The sequence below is a fragment of the Callithrix jacchus genome, chromosome 5, assembly GCF_049354715.1.
Source record: "Callithrix jacchus isolate 240 chromosome 5, calJac240_pri, whole genome shotgun sequence".
Classification (NCBI taxonomy): Eukaryota; Metazoa; Chordata; class Mammalia; order Primates; family Cebidae; genus Callithrix; species Callithrix jacchus.
In genome coordinates this window covers 135,039,043-135,056,176 of record NC_133506.1, presented here as the reverse complement: position 1 = coordinate 135,056,176, position 17,134 = coordinate 135,039,043, and the positions used below count along the sequence as shown (strand labels likewise).

The 17,134-nt window shown below is 54.3% G+C and overlaps 1 protein-coding gene across 46 annotated transcripts in view; it reads left to right on the top strand.

Moving 5' to 3' along the window:
* Nucleotides 1-17,134, top strand: part of RBFOX3 (RNA binding fox-1 homolog 3) — a 508,442-nt gene that overhangs the window by 281,939 nt on the left and 209,369 nt on the right. For 44 of the 46 annotated variants that reach the window (XR_008481920.2, XM_078374828.1, XM_078374820.1 and 41 more), the window contains one exon: nt 15,289-15,387. The exons of the other annotated variants lie outside the window; for them this stretch is intronic. Coding sequence is in view for 13 of the 44 variants with exons in the window: in XM_078374828.1 (XP_078230954.1) it covers nt 15,289-15,387 (99 nt within the window). In the remaining 31 variants the exon portion in view is untranslated. The remainder of the gene's footprint in view (nt 1-15,288; nt 15,388-17,134) is intronic. 46 annotated transcript variants of the gene reach the window in all.

Below are 17,134 nucleotides of genomic sequence, written 5' to 3'. Positions count from 1 at the left end.
TAGAAATGCAAGATCCTGAGTCTCACCATGCCTCTCTAGCTAGACAGCAAGCAATCTGCCCAAACAATTGGTCTCCATTTGCCCACTTGCATCTGCACGGTAATGAACCCTCACTGCGGGCTCGCATTGGTGCACTGCTCCACGCACCATCAGCCACGAGCAGAACATGCCTCTCCTGCCAGCACACGGCCATCTCTGGCCAAGGCAGAAGAGAGCTGAGCAGCGCGCTGCCTCTTCAGTAATCCTGGCAGCATCAAATGCAGGGCGAAGGCCAGGAGCAAGCCCCCACCAGAGGGAGGCTTGGGGAGGAGGTCCAGCTGGGCGGGTAGGTAGAGTCACTGAGCACCCTGCATCTGTTGGTGGCCTCAGCTGCCATGACATGCTACCTTGTCATCTTGGCTGCAAAACATGCTACCATTATTGTCACCCAGTGTCCTGGGCTGGCAAGGTGGGGCTTAAAACCTCACTTCACAGTACAGTTGACGTGTCACAAGCAGCTCTTGTGTCCCCATCTCAGGGAAACTGCCTCAGGGGATGGTCATATGAACTTGGGAGAACATTCATCCATGTCTCTGCCACAGCAGTGGCTTTGCACAAACACTGAGAGAGTAAGCAGCTCCTGGAAATAAACTCTCCAGATCCACAGAGCTTCCTTGAGATCCCCTAGCTCCATGCTTTTCTCGGTATCATGGAAAACAATCACAGATTCGCTCCCGTTGTGTGCCAGTGCTGTGTGTCTCTCACCAGCATCATTTCCAACCTCAGTGACCATGGAGTCAGAACAACAAGAGTCCTCCTTTGACACCCGAGACAATGAGGCTCAGAAAAGCTGAATGCTTTGCAGAAGCCCCTCCTAAGGAAGGCTTTGAGAAATCTGTCTAAACCAGGCCTGCCTGGGTCCCAGCCCTCATGTCCCCTAGCACAATGCCTCAATGTACTTCTTACTTCCAAACTAATGCTTGTGACAAGTGAGATCAGGGCCAGCTGGCCACATGCAGTGCCAACAGTCCAATACGCTTATCTGAGTGCTTTGCAATTGAGCTGTGTAGACAGTCAGCTGTGTAGACAGCTGGGAAGGCAGCTTCAATGCAAGGGACTTGGGGAGCTAGATGGCTGCCAGTGAGCTCACTGAGTATCATAGACCCCCCTCGAGAACCAAAAACAAGCCTGGTATCCTCCCTCTGCAGCATGAGTCTATGAAAACACAGGCCCAGAGGGGCCTTCCCAGACCCCTAGAAGCTGCTTGGTCCATCCTCAGCCCCTGCCTAGGCATCCCTGTCTCAGTGGCTGGGGTTCTGGCTGCATCTCCTCCGTACCCCCATCCTTCGGGGTCATGCTTAGCTCACCATTGCCTTCAGATGCTGCATGACACATGTTTCATCTTCCCTGGGAAAGCGAGCTTCTCCAGCCAGGCTCTCAGCTCTGCAATGTACTACCCCAATCTGTTACTCTTGACATGGAGAAAGGAGAGGAAGGGAGCTAGCTTCCACTCAGGGTGTGCTGGTGCCAAGCTCTGTGCTTGGCAGCTTGCCTGGGCGCCCTACCTGTGCCATCTGACTTAATGACTTGGGACTCTCCCCCAGCCCTTCTGCATCCCGGCTCTGAGCCCGCAGCCCCAGCCTCCACTGCGCGCCAGGTTGCTCCACAGAGCAGCTTCTTGCTCTTGCTCTCTCTTCTTTACTGGTGTGACCCCTCTTCTCCCTGCCCCCCTGCATTTTTTTCCATTTTCAAAGCACAGCTCAGAACTGACCCTCACCTGGGAGTCCTTTCACCCCTCCCTGTCACACCCATCTCTTCTTTCCTGGCCCCGGCGTTTTTCTCTGTCACTTGTTATATTTATTTTATAATTGGTGTGCCGGTAACATAGAGAATAGTTCAAAGATCAGCTTCCATTCCTGCCTTAGAATCCAGATTCTGGCTGGGCACGGTGGCTCATGCCTGTAATCCCAACAATTTGGGAGGCCGAGGTGGGCAAATCACCTGAGGTCAGGAGTTTGAGACCAGCCTGGCCAACATGGTGAAATCTTGTCTCTACTAAAAATACAAAAATTACCCAGATTTAGTCCCAGCTACTTGGGAGGCTGAGGCTGAAGAATTGTTTGGACCCAGGAGGCGGAGGTTGCAGTGAGCCAAGATCGTGCCACTGCACTCCAGCCTGGGAGGCAGAGCAAGACTCCATTTCAAGAAAAAAAAAAAAGAGTCCAGATTCCTGAAGGCCCAGTTCACAGTTCCTGCTCTTTAGCATCCTGTGCTGTTCACCCTATGGGGTCCTCTGTGCCTGCTGAGGAGGACTCACTGCTTCCTTCCCTCTGCCCCTGACATCCCCTCTCTCATCTGCTAGGACACTGGGACGGTGGAGCTCCCACATCGCCACAGTTTGAATGAGAACTTTCTCACGTGCACTCCATGGGAAAATTAGATGTCTGTGGTTCTGTGTCATGCTCTGAAGGGCTTCTTCGGAGCAGCTTCTTGCTCTTGCTCTCTCTCCCTTCTTTCCTGGGGTGCCCCCTCTTCTCCCTGCCCCCTGCATTTTTTAGTTTTCAAAGCACAGCTCAGATTAGGAATGGGCTTGTTAGGGCCGGATCTGGAGGGGTCCGGTTGAATGTTTGGCTCAGGGGACCTGACTGCCGTGGCCTCTGTAGGTCCCGCTGCCAGTGCAGGTGGTCCTGATTTTCTGTTCACTTTCTTTCCCTGACATTGAGGAGTTGGTGAAGACACGGGGGAGACACGAGGTAGAGACCCCAGCGTTGCTGTACATTGTAGTTGGGAAATGTGCCCGTGAAAGACAGTGGTCCCTGTGCCCTGGGCTCCTGGATGTCCTTTGAGCTCACTGAAGTTCTTATCTGACCTGTGGGCCCATCTCAATCTTCAGCATAAAGGCCACCAGTTCAATCAGTGAGCTGCCTCGCGGCATGTGAATATTGGCAGTGGCACGGGGGCTCCTAGGATCCACTCCCTCGGGACCCTCATGCTTCTGTGAATGGCTCCTGGCAGTGCCACCAGTTACATTTAGGAGCCAGTGTTGCCGTGATGGGAGCTTTTGGCAGAATGTGCTGGACTCTGAATGTGCAGAGAAGGTGGCTTCTCAGGAGCCTGAAGAATCTGTTTTCCTCCTACCTGTTAGAGGTGGGGAGAGCTGAACTCCAAGTCTGAGACCTGAACAGTCCCTTGAAGTTGTTTTTGCTGCAAACAGCAGCAGTTCTGCTCCAAGGTTTTAGTGGGGAGGACAGACACACACCAAGAGCAGGCGGGCGGGGCTCCCGCAGTGAGGCGCATGGTTTCAGTCAAAGGCTCTATCCGCAACACCCAGAGGGTAGTGAGCAGCCACTCTCCAGACAGAATGCAGGGACAGACTCATGGTTCACAGCAAAGGATTTTGGAGAGACGGGAAGAAGGACTCATTCTGGAAGTGAAGCTGGTTAGATATGGGCAGGGTCTGCCACGGAAGGGCAGGTATGGGGAGCTCCCTGCTGGAAAGTGTTTAAAGTAGCACCAATTCTCGCAGAACCAAAGGCCATTAATGAGGGCTCCTGCCTGAAGGCGGGAAGTGACCGGATGTGTACTCTCCAGTCTGTGCCCCAGGCAGGACCACCTGGGATCCTGCTGAGTAGCCAAGGTATCCAGATCCATCTCTGTCAGAGGCTGCCAGCATGGGTAGGGGTCTGGGCGGCCAGCAATGTCCCTCTAGTTCTGGGAGGTCCCTGTGGTGCCTTGGGATTAGGGTCAGCACCAAGAGGGGCTCCATGCAGGAGTGAATTCCAACCACCCCCTCCAGGAGCCACACCAGCAGTGGTCAGGAAGCAAGTCCATCACAGCCTTCTGGAAAGGTCTCTAGTCTCAGGACACACAAGCTGCTCAAGCCTTGTGCATACCACCTAAGAAAACCAGCAGCCTGGACAAGATCATCAGACCCGACAAGATGATCAGCCCGGACAAGACCATCAGCCCAGGCTGATCTCGGAGGGGGCTTCTCAGGTTGCTCAGGCTGAGCGGAGGCCAGTGGGTCTTCAGCTTTAAGCCAGAACCCAGGCCAAACCCTGGGTCATCACACTCCAGCAGCACAAGTGGGACCTTCCAGGACAGGGCTTCATCTCCGCACCTGCAGGAGCCCCACACACCATCTGTCTTCCACCAGTCCCCATTCTGCCTCTTCTCCTTCTCTGCCTCTCCCACCTTCCTCCCCTCTTCCTTTCTGCTGTGGATCACTGAGCCCCCAGGTCCCCTACTTCTTGGTGACATAGCATGACTTTTCTTCCTTCCCGGCTCCAATGTATCATAACTTTGTGACAGGAAAGAAACGCAGGAAACCCATCTGGGAAGTAGGTCACCTGAAAAACAACAGCCTGCCTATAATTAAACCCACTTTCCAGTGGGCTGCATCCGGGAGAGCCAAATCTGGCAGTGGTGTCCTCTCCCTCCCCTGCACCCCACGCCTTCCCTCCTTCCATAGCCAAATTTCAACACCCAACTCTTAGTATGAAATTTGCCAATAAAACCTCTCATTAGGCAAATCGTGAACCCCTCACCAGTATGCTGTGGCTCAGATGGTTGCTCGACTGCGTTGTTGAGAGGGGAGGGCACATGGTGTGGGGCGGTGGCTATGAAGGTGAAGTGGGGAAATTTGCTGCTGTTTCTATTTCCCAGACCTCCCTGGCTCCTCTGCCCCCAGCAGTTTCGTTTTCGGGATTTTCGATCAGCAGCATCCTCCATGCTGGAGTTACGGGATTTTCAATCAGCAGCGTCCTCCTGTACGCTGGAGTTTCGGGTGAAGCACACAGACCTTCTCCTCTCCCCTCCTTGCTGGGCTTCTTGGCCGCCAGCTGAGCAAACACCACCTGGAGCATCAAGATCTTTAGACCCCAAATGCTCCTGTTCTACTCATGACAGGAATCAGCCACCTCCATGGCAAGGGCTCCAGCTGACGCCTCCCCAGTTGTAAGCTCTGTCTACTCAGCAACTTTGTCAGCAGCAGCCCGGCAGTTTAGGAGATGAGGCCTGAGTAAGAAGGGGCTAGAGGTTTTTCCCGATCCATAGACAATTTTTTTAAAGGAGGTAAAGACATTTCTAGAAATGACAGAATGGCAAGCTTAACTCCCATTCCCAGTAAAATCATCACGAAACCAACAACTCGGGATAGGGAAGTTACCATGTAACTTGAGAACTGTCCTGCTCACATAAAGAACAAGACTTGTCAGCCAGGTCGAATCTCTTTCCCTGCCAAGGGACAGCCTACGTAGACAAGGTGGCACCCCGAGGTCCACCTTGGCCTCATCCAAGATTGCAACTCTTTTTCTTATTCTTTTAAGATTGTGATTCTTACCACATAGCAAGTGCCTAAAGTGCCTACTAGTTACCTGGAAAGCAACTAGTTAATTAGTGGAAGCCAGAGTTTAGGGACTGCTTGCCATTTTGCAGACAATCTCAGGTCTGCGTTCGTCCCCTCTCCCATGTCCAGGATGCCTCGCCATGGGCATCAGTGCCGCTTCCAGCGCCTGCTCAGGACTGGACCCAAACACCAGCCTCTGTGTGGAAGCCAGATATACTTCCCCCGAGCCCCACTGATGAACCCCAGTGAGACTGAGCCCGCAGGGGCTTCACCAGCTCAAACCTGCATCTTTGTTCTGAGGTCCACGTGGGTCCGAGCCAAGGCCATTGACCTGACTGCAGAATCAATAGCAACTTCCTTACGGCCGTTCTGTTTGAAAAGAAACATCTAAAATTTGATGCATTGGGTCTGGCTTGGTGGAAAGAGTGCAGACTTTGGAATACGAATGAACTGGGTCTGCAATTTCAGCCAGACCGTGTGCTGACTGTGTGGCCTTGAACAAGTGGCAATTGGAACCTGCGCCTCTTTGTCTGAATGAGGGGGGTGGCCATGGAGGGATGGGAGGAGGGTTCCATGAAGGAGCACACAGGAAACGCCAGCTCCTGGTAGCATTCATGGGGGGTCAGCTCCTTTCTTTGAAGGATGTGTGTGTGCACATGTCTGCACACACCTGTGTGTGTGTGTGCGTGCATGTACACATGTGTGGGTGAGTGTGCACACCTCATGTGCTGGCATATGTGTGCCTGTGTGTGTTTAAGCTGAGTGATCAGACAGCTGGAAGCTAGGGTTGCCAAATAAAAATACGGGGTGCCTGGTTAAATGTGAATATCAGATAAACAGTGGAAAATTGTTAATGTAAGTACTTCCCAAATACTGCATAGTATGAACTTCTCCTCAAACAAGGGAAACATTATCTGTTGTTTATCTGAAGTTTCTAATTTAACTGCATATTCACGAGTTTGATTTGCTAAATCTGGAAACTGTCACTGGAATGAGGTTTTGTTATTTAGGCTGGAAGGTTAGGCCCACAAAAACAGATGTGCAGGGGCCTGGGGCCAGGGCTCTGGGAGGAAGGACCCAGGCTGTGTGGCCCAGGCTCCTCACGTTGCTGTCTTGCTCAAGAGCCCCCTTCCCTTTCTCACATTTGCTGTGCCTTCCGTTGCACTGAGCAGAGCTGTGAACTGCCGACCTCCTGGGCAATGGTCCCTGGCTAGAAGCAGAGGCCATAGCCACAGCCCCTGCTGCAGGGGGCTGCCCACACCTCAGGTGGGCCCTGAGTCTGCACTGAGCTGGACAGTACTGCCCACAGCCTGCTGACCTGGCCCCATCTACTTGCCGGCCTGGGCTTGGGGTGGTGTTCTCTGGAAACGTCTCTGTTTCAGGAGTGACGGTCGATCTTCCCGAAACAGGACCCTGCAGAGTTTTGGAGCAACTGACAGACAGTCACAAAGCCACTGCAGAGCCCCGTCCTCGGCCCCTCTGCCCTCCACCATCACCAGCCACCCCTTCTCCTCTTCTGCGCAGCCTCTCCCACCGTCTCCAATTTTTACTTGGCAAATTATACCCTGGTGCTCCCAGCCTGCTCAGTGGGTGCTGTCAGGCCTTGGCAGATTCCAATGCCAGCAGCAGGGGGCACAGACACTTGCAAAGGGGAGCTAATAGGAAATGAAATAGCTTTCCTCCCCCAAAGACCCCTCCCAGCGCTGCCGCCGGACCCACCCCTGGCGGAGTCAATTGTTTCTAGTCCAATCTCGTGTTTATTGAAGTTTTCTCCAGGGTTAGCTCGGGAGGCCTCTCCCCAACCCCTTCCGCGTGGCCTTATTTACTAGAATCCCCTCAGCGTGCCATTTAAGCATCTTCATTAACATTTCCCACGTCTTGCTCATTGCAAGCAAGGCCCTCCCAGACCCCCAGGGTGGTGGCACAGCGGCAGCCTGCAGGAACGCCAGGCTTATTTTAATTGGTTTGAAACTGTCGCTGTCGACCACAGAGGGGTCCCTTTCCTTGAGTAATGACCTGGAATTTGATCGTGCGGCTTTTATGAGCTTGTAACACTAAAAGTGTAACCGTGTGAGATCAAAGCAAGGACCAGGGCGCACATCTGTCAGGGTGCACATCTGTCCAGCCGCAGCGGCCAGCAAGTGTGAAGGCACAGCCTGGGAGATGCTGCTCTTCCCCCACCCTGCGGGTCCCATTAGTCAGGGGATGGGAGATGTGGCTCTTTTCACGGCCCCTCTGTCTTCCTTGTCAGCCTGCAGATGGTGGCGTGAGAAGAGAGAGAAGCCACCTCTGCATCCAGCACTTGCTAGCCTCCTTCTCAAGAGTATGGAGAACGCTCTGCTCAGAAGACCAGGGCCTGGGTCCCCAGAGGGTCGGACGCAGGGGAGCCTGGCTCTTGGAGACACAGAGGGTCTCGAGGCCGTCACTGGGGATGAGATGGCTTTGACTTCCTCTTGGGATGTGGCTCCCTCTGGAATCACGCCACCTTGTACATCTTCCATTTCCTTGGTCATCAGGCCACCAGCCAATGAGATGCTGCGGAGCCAAGAGCCACTAATCATACACACCACTGTGCTTTGACACCACCTGTGTGTCACGCACGCGTGTGTAATCAGGGTCTCTCTCCTGCAAGTGGCCATCAATCTAACCATGCTCATCTCAAAAAAAAAACTGGAGCATTTTTATAATTAAGGTAAAAGATAAATGTCTACCCCCCTCTACCTGCAATTAACAATAACTAACACTTTATCTTGCATTAATCTTTAAAAAAAAAAAAAAAAAAAAGGGAATGAAGGCTCACAGATAAAGTCCAAGTCCCCTCCCAGCAGCCCCAGCCCCATTCCCCTTCCCCACACCGAGGCCGCTCTGAGCGCCAATTTGGCATCCGTTATTTCTGTCCCTTGAAAAATCATTTACGCACACGTGTAAGTATGAGCCAGAGCGCACACTGCTTCAGGTCTCCTTCAAATGCACGTGCATGACCTCTTTTTGCGACTTGCCTCTGACTGAACGTGGTGCTGGCAGCTCAGGTGTGTTTCTGATCTGTTCCTTTTATTTACTGTATCGAATCTGACTTAGAAACCCACCCTATTTTCTTTGTCCACTCTTTCATTCATGAAACACCCGGCAGCTGGCAAAGTGCGGCTATTTCGGAGAATGCCGCGTGAGATTCTTGCTGGCTGCCTTCTGTCTCGGGCGTGTACCTGGCTGTGGGTGGCAGATCTTGTCCGGGTCCCATCTAGGGCATCTGGACCTGCCTGTCCCACCCGCCCCATGTATGACCTCAGTCTCCTCCCAGCGTCACTGACGCCAAGCCCATCGTTCTCACTGGGCCCACGAGAGCGCAGCTCCGGCGTGCTGTTTTTTGGAGCTTCCTGGCCACCACGCCTCTGTCCTCTGTTTCTCGGTGGGTTTGGGGGTCCGGCACGCTCCTGGGGAGCTGCGGGCACCCCAGCTCCTACTTTCTTACTCAGGAAAGCAGCCTGCACCTCAGACAGATTTAGAGCAAAACATGAAGCCATTCTGGTAAAATAAACAAAGTACGACCCATTCACAAAGTTTTGGCTCTCTTGTTACATCCTACATCCCTTTGTCTGGAGACCCCCAGGAATGATCGCGAGCCTGTGACTGAAACGCCATGTCAGGACTGTGACCCCTCGCTGCCCTCTGAGGCTTTCCGGCTACCTGAGACCCCAGACCCTCCCAGCAGTTTAGGGCAAGTATCGGACACGCAAGGAAGGATAATCAGCCTTCCTGTCTTCAGAGGCTGAAGATATTTGGGGTGGCCACACAGTAGCTCTTGGAGTTGGAAGGGTGGGCAGGGGAGCCCCTTGGCTTGGGTGGCTGTGGGGGGTGTGGAAGTCTCAAGACCTGGGCTCTGAAACTCGGGAGCAAGTGCCCCTCCATCCCCAGACAGAGATGCTGCTGCCTCAGGAGCCTTGCTGAGAGCTTGGGGTGAAGCCACAGGCCCCAGGGATCTGGAAGTGGGAAGGGAGGCTCTGGGCAAGGCATGCCCATGACAGAACAAAGGCCTGGCCCAGCCTCACTTTGCCTCCAGGAAGAATAGATGAGGCCCTGCCCAGCCCGTTCCCTCGCTCGCTCCCCTGAGTGTGTTCCTGGACTCTGGTTGGGATTGCAGGGGCTCTGTAGCTGCTCCCCTACACTGACCAGAGCCTGGGATGGTTGGCTGTGGGACCTGCAGAGGGTCTGGGGTGAGACCTCGGGGTGGGATCAGGTGAACAGGCCCAGTGCAGCATGGCTAAATGAATGAGTCGATGAGTGAGTGAGTGAGGAAGTGAGGCATGGACCCAGGCCGAGGTATTCTCTGTGCTTCACTGGGAGGGCCGTGCTCTGGGTGTTTGTGGGGATATCCGTCCCATCTCTGACACTTCGCTAAGAAAGCCCCTGGAGTCAGGTGGCACCTCCCCCAGCCCTGTCTGCCCTACCCCTTTGGTAATTCTCACCCCAGTGAGGTATGCAAGAGCCTGGGAGGTGCCAGAAGCAAGGGGGTAGCTATTAGAGTTCAAATTACAGATAGGGAAACTGAGTCAGTAGCTGGTCGACCTTAGTGAGAGTGAGAGCTTAGCATGGAGGTGGCCGAGCCGGCCTTTGGGCCGGCTCCCCTGGGTTTGGCCCCCGGGTCTGCTGGCATGCTGGTTGTGTGCCTTAGAGTGGGTTCTCTAGCATTCTATACCTCAGTTTCCTCTTAGGGTCACTGGAAGGGTTAATGGGTTACACTGCAAAAAGGGCTTCCCTCGGTCCCAGTGTGGCCTGCAGCCCTGTCTAAGCTGCCTGTCCTTTCCCTCCCACTCCCACCAGCTCTCTCCCACTCGAGGAGACTACAGCAGCCTCAGAGAGCTACCCTCCCCGCCACCATCCTCACATGTGCTTAGGCCAAGGAAGACCCTCTGGCAGCAGCAGCACAGTTTATTAAGCCAATAAAATCTTAAGTGCATGAGCTCCGGAGACCCCTAAGGTCTTTTTATGTGCACGAAGGAGCTGGAGGGTTTCCTGGGCCTGAGTCTTTCTTGCTGCCTGGAACAGGTGGGTGTGCAGTAATCTGCCCTCTCCCCTGTGTCCCCATCCCAGGAAGGCACCTGTCACCTGACAGCCAGCCCCGCCACCTCCCCCATCTTGGGGACCCTGGTCTGGCTTGGCCTACTGTCCTCGCTCGGATGTTGCGAGAGCATGGGACAGAGCCCGGCAGACTCATGCTCCTGCCCTCGCAATGCTGGTGACCTGCCTCCTGCCCACCACACCTCATTCATCAGATGTGCTCAGGCCGCAGCCCCTTCCTCACCTCTGCTGCGCCCTAGGAAGGCAGGTCAGGCCATGGTTTGCTGCCGCCAGCTTCTCTGTCTCTTTGAGAACCTCCCCTGGCCCTCATTGTTTGAAAATCTGCGCTTTCCCTTGTCTCTCCTGCTGCCTGCCCCCTGCTCTTCCCAGCCCTCCTCTTTGTCTCCTGAAACTTCTCCGGGTGCGCCTAATTCCTGAAGGCTGCAGTGGCTTCGCAGCCGCAGCCCCACCTCGCTGTGCACATGCAACCCTGAGAATCGATTCAGAAAATGATTAGTTACAGTACGGTGGCGCTGCTAACTGTGGCATTTTGCTTTGCAGTTATTGATACATCATCAGAATTGAGAAGCGATAGTCAGGAAGGGGGAGGAGAAGGAAGAGGGGAGACGCCTGTCCTGAAATGTCAGCTCTGACAGGAGAGGGATTTTCAGGCCCGAGCTGAAGCTGGCACCTGGGTCGATCTCATCACAGCCACACCTGACCTTACATAGGCTTGGGAGGGCTGGTGTGTTCCAGGTTTGTGAGAGTGCAGTCCTTGTCCCTCAGCAGACATGAGGCCTTGGGCAGCCTCCTTCCTCACCCGATTTCTGTCATGGTGGAGGCACCACTGCCCACTCCACCATCCCAAACAGCATGCTGGGTAGACCATGAAGAGGTGGTCTACATCCCAGTGAAAGCACTGGGCCAGACTAGACCAGGGTCCCCACGATGAGGGCAGGTGGCGGAGCTGGCTGCTTCTGCTGATGGACAGGGTCAGCTCCAGAATCCCAATCTGGGAGAGACCCCAGAGGCCCTGACTCAGGGTTCTCCAGGGAAACAGAGTCAATTGGACCTAGGTGGGTAGGTAGGTGATGAAAGATAAATAGATAGAACCGATTTTAAGGAACTAGGTCACATTATTGCAGTGGCTGCTGAATCTGAACTCTGTAGGATGGGCTGGAACCTCAGGCAGGAATTGGTGCTGCAGTTATTTATTTATTTAGAAATGAAGTCTCTCTATTGTCGCCCAGGCTGGAGTGCAATGGCACGATCTTGGCTCACTGCAACCTGTGCCTCCTCAGTTCAAGGTATTCTCCTGTCTCAGCCCCTGAGTAGCTGGGACTACAGGTGCCCACCACCGTGACCGGCTAATTTTTGTAGTTTTAGTAGAGATGGGATTTCGCCATGCAGGCTGGTCTCGAACTCCTGACCTCAGGTGATCCACCTGCCTCAGCCTCTTAAAGTGCTGGGATTACAGGCGTGAGCCACTATGCCCAGCTGGTGTTGCCTTCTTGAGGTAGAATGTTTTTCCCCAGATAGCCTTAGTTTTTGCTGTGAAGGCCTTTCAACTGACTGGATGAAGCCCACCCACCCACATTATGAAAGGCCGTATCCTATACTGAAATCAATTGATTTTAGTCATTAGCCAGTTACCAAATACCACCCAGCAACACCTGAGTTCGTGCTGGACTGAATCCCAGGGGACAACAGCCTGGCCAAGTAGATGCTTAACACTGACCATCAAATGTCCCAAGACCCCAAGAGCTGCTGACCAGGGTTCGATGGATGGGCCTAGAGGGCAGTGAGCTCCTGGAAGCAGCACTGTTTCTGAGCGTTATGGAAAATGGGCTTCTAACTTGCATTAGATGTTTAATGCCAAGGCAGCATTGGGGGTGACTTGTCTGTGCTGCCAGTGAGCGACAGAGCAGTGCTCCCTCCAAAGAAATGCCCAGGCAGAGGCCGGGGAATGTGGGAGGAGGGTGGAGGTCCTCCTCTGTGAGCCTGCAAGAGCTCTGCCTCCCCGACAGGACAGGACCCTCTGCAGTGGGGAAACAGACAGCCACTGCTGGCTGTCTGGGAAGCAGGGCGGGGCCAGGGGTCAGGTAGGAGAGAAAAAAGAGACAGGGTTGGGGGTACCCATGGGAGCCTCTGCTGGGAGGAGTGCAGAAAATAGTCCACAGGAACCTGGAGCGTGGTGACAGATTGCGCTGGGGACATAGGGGAGGTCTCACCCTGGCCTGGGCGGGACGGCCGGGCTGAGATTTGCACCAATCATGGGGAGAGGACCCTGGGAAGGAGGTGAAACTGACTGTGAAGGGCCTAGACCCTCAGGCTCAGAAATCTGGACTTAAACCCCAGACTTTGAGGGTCCTTCAAGGGATTTTAAACAACCTTTGTGCTTTAAAACTCTACTCTAGGGACAGGGTGGGGAATCCATGCTAAGAAGGACATGCTGAAGGCTAGGAGTGCAAATAGGAGTTGGAAGACAGCATCTGGGGCAGCCACAAATTCACACATTCACTCCTCAGTCCTCAGTCCTCAGTCCTCAGTCCTCAGTCCTCAGTCCTCAGTCCTCAGTCCTCACTCCTCACTCCTCACTCCTCACTCCTCACCCCTCACTCCTCACTCATTCCCTGAGCACCTATGGCATGCCAAGCCCTACTCCAGCATGGAGGCATGCAGCCACTCCACGTGTCCTCAGGAAGCTTCCGTTTCAGGGCATCGTGTACAAATGAAGTACATGATGACATTGCCTTATGACTGTGGTGTCTAAAGAACTACCTGAGCCTGGGTAATTTATAAAGGAAAGAGCTTTAATTGACTCACAGTTCCTGGTGTCTGGGAGGCCTCAGGAAACTTACAATCATGGCGGAAGGCGAAGGGGAAGCAATGTGCATCCTACGTAGTAGCAGGAGATGAAAGGCGGGGCGGGGCGGGGGGAACTTGCCAAATGCTTTCCAACCATCAGATCTCATGAGAATTCACTCACCATCACGAGAACAGCACTGGGGAAACCGCCCCCATGATCCAGTTACCCCCCACCAGGTCCCTCCTTCCACATGTGGGGATTGCAATCTGAAATGAGATTTGGGCAGGGACACAGAGCCAACCCGTATTATGGTGCGACAGGCCGGGAGCAGATGTGGCAGGCAATGGGGCAGGGGCTTCCTCCGATACGATGGTTGGGGGCTTCTCTGGTGGGGGGAGGAGGCCTGAACAAGCAGATGTTGTCCAATACCTGGAGGAGGGGACGACATGTGCGAGGACCCTCAGGTCAAATCCAACCAGAAGGCCCCATGGGTGGGGCAGGGGGAGCAAGGAGCAGGTGTGAGAAGTGGGATGGTGGGGTAGAGGGCATGTAGGGGATAGGGCAGTGCCCACAGGAACAGAGGCACAGGGTGGGTGAGGAAGGCTCAGAAGAGGCGGAGGGAGGAAGAGTCCAGAGTTTCAGTGGAGTCCCTGATCATGTGATACCCTTTGCTGCCCCATCTGCCTTCCTCCTACCTGTACAAAACCCACTGTCAGCTGCTTTGAGGAACACAAGCCACATGAGGCTCTGTCTTAGTGGACTGGGGCTGCTATAACAAGATGTGGGTGGCTTAAATGACAAATATTTACTTTTTCATTTTTATTTTTTTTGAGACACAGTCTTTTTCTGTTGCCCAGGCTGGGGTGCAGTGGTGTAATCTCAGCTCACTGCAATCTCTGCCTCCCAGGTTCAAGTGATTCTCTTGTCTCAGCCTGCCTAGTAGCTGGGATCATAGACACCCACCACCATGCCCAGCTAACTTTTGTATTTTTAATAGAGATGGAGTCTCACCATGTTGGCCAGACTGGGCTCAAACTCCTGGCCTCAAGTGATCGCCCACTTCGGCTTCTCAAAGTGCTGGGATTACAGGTGTGAGCCACCACACCTGGCACAACAAACATTTACTTCTTACAGTTGTGGAGACTGGAAAGTCCAAGATGCAGGTGCCAACACATCTGGTGTATTCTTACCTGGAGGAGAGAGAGAGGCTCTTATGAGGGCACTCATCCCACTGGGAGAGCCCCACCCTCATGACTTCATTACCTCCCAAAGGCCCCACCTTCAAATCCCATCACATTCGGCCTTTGAGGAAACAGAAACACTCAGACCATGGCAGACCTAGTCCCTGCTCACAGCTGACACAGATCAGCAGACTGAGCCACTAAGAGGCAGAAGCCAGGTGCCCCCTTGACATTGCCCCCACCCAGCATCTAGCAGGGAAGCCTGGTGGCCAGAGGCATTCACACTGTCAATCCTAGGGGAGCCTAAGATGAAGAAGGAGAATCCACAGTCGCTCGTGGTGACACTGACTGGTTCTGACAAGAAAACAGCCTTGCTTCCCATCAAGGGTGTAGCCAGGCTGCAAGTGCAAACCACGGGGGCTGCTCAACCCACAGTGGCCGTTACACGTCCTCTAGGATGCAGCCCAGGGCTTGGAAATTGGGCCTGGTAATGGGGCTGCTGCTGCTGATTTATCCGCAGGGAGGCTCTGCTGGCTTGAGAAAGACCCAGGGCCCGTCTTGGGGACAGGCAACTGGGCCATCCCCCATCTGTCCAACCTCCAGCCTGACCCCATCACCCACTGGCACTCTCCCCTCTAACCCCAGCTTCGGTTTTGATACCGTGAGTCTCACCTGCAATTTCCAGGTCTGTGGAGCTCAGGGCAAGTTCTACCCATGAGGTGGTGAGCAGGGCCACCTTCTTACCACTTCTCCCAACCTGACGCATTCCTGTTTGCATCATGCAAAAGACATAGTTCCCGTGACCCTCTGTCCTGTAATATTTTAAATCAAGAGAGTGTGTGTCTAATGTGGTCCAGATAGTCAGAGGTTGAAAATGGTTTCGTTCTCTTGTTTTCTTTTTAAAATGCAATGTGAAGTCACAGCAGCCAGAGGAAATTCTGCCACCATTTTCCCGGAGCTGGTCTGCAGCCCCTCCCGCTGGGAACCTGTTCCTGGAGCCATCCCTCTGCACACAGGTACGAGTCTCTTTACGCAATGCTTTCTGCTCCCCACAAGCTGGTTCTCAGATGGGGGCTTCTCTCGGGCCTTGGGGTGGCCCATGGCAATGGGGGAGCGACACATGAGGGCGTCTGCAGGGGGAGCTTTGGTCTGCAGAGAGGAGGGTCCCCACCACAGGGTTCCCCAACTCTTCTGTGTTTTTCACCTGCCCTTCCCCAGTCCCCCCACTGAAATGCAAATCAGCGAGTATATAATAGATAATTAATAGACTGATCAGCCAGCGAGGGAGGTAAGTAGATAAATAATTGTAATTATCCTTGGGTTGCCCATAAATCCCCTCACTGCCTTTTATTAAAACTCTCTGTTTACAGGAGTCATTTATATTGCATGCCGTTTCGCCTCCCCCACCTCCTGGGTGGCTCCCACTGGGGCTGACCTAGGGCAGAACAGCACTGTGTGACCGATACATCCTCTCCCGGTGGAGCTTGTCCTGAGCACAGGTGTCAAAAAGCTTTGCCCAAGCGGCCAGCCGGATGGCAACCAAGCCAGTGCTCGCGGCTCATGCAAGGCCCTCCTTCTGCGCCCCGAGGTGGCCGCAGCCTATATTTAGGCCCGAGCTGGAAGCCTTTATTATACTTGGCACCTGTGCTGTAGGTATGAGCTCATTCTTCTCCCCAGGGATGGCCTTGGCCTATTAATAGCCTTGGCTGAGGTTCCCTCCTTGCTCTGAGTGCCAAGAGAGAAAGTGGGTTAATAAATATCACAGAAAACTCCCTCAGAGGGCCGGGGGCCAGACACTCCCAGGCTCTCCAAGACTCATGGCTGTCAGGCCCCAAACCAGGAGAGGGGTTTCCTTTTCCCCCAGCCTCTCATATCCCTCCTGACAGAGGCCCAACACCCAGGCTGGCAGGTCTGAGGACCAGCCATGTCAGAGCTCTCCCAGGAGTCCATGGAACCAGGGTGGAGGAGGTCACCGGCCACAGGAGGCCAAGGAGGTCGGTGGGGCTGTTGGCATCTGGGCGGCCAAGAGAAGGAGGGAGGGAGGGCGCCCTGGACCTTCTGACACCTTCCTTCTGGCCTGGACACTCTCATGTCCTTCTGCCGACTCAGCAGCGTGGAAGGGAAGGGAGGAAGTGGCCTTGGGATGGCCCCCGAGGAAGACCCCATCCTCATCCTCTCCCAGGCCAGGAGGCTGCAGCAGGAATCATTTAGCCTGAGTTGGAAACAGTAAGAGAAGGGAGCCCCCAGGAGCAAAGCAGGGAGGGGAGGGGAGCTCCGAGGGCAGGCGTGCCAGGGTGGGCTGGCAGCAGGCTCTGCCGCACTGATTCATTTGATCAGCCGAATTTCAGGAGAGTCACATGAGTGCGGGCCGTGGCTGGCATTCTGCATGGATGTGTGAGCTGCCCTGGCCTGGCCTGTTGTCAGCTAGCGCTGCTGAGTGCCTTGGGTCGGGGAAACGTCTCACAGCCCCGTCTCATTTACTTTCCGCCGTTGACGTGCACGGGTGTTCTTAGCAGGGCTCAGGGAGGTCACGGCCACCCAGCTGGGAACTGGCAGAGCTGAAGACCGGATGTGGGTTATCTGGCTGCAGCAGCCGCCTGCAGGCCTCATTTCAGGATATTTCTGCAGAGCTTGGGGCCCTATCGGCTAGATTCCGTCTGTGCTTTCTGGCTTTCACCCGCTGGACATGAAGTCAGACTGTGGATGCTGCCGCTTTTATGAAACTTGACCTTAGCTGAGCTCTAGCAGGGTGGCCAGTGATGG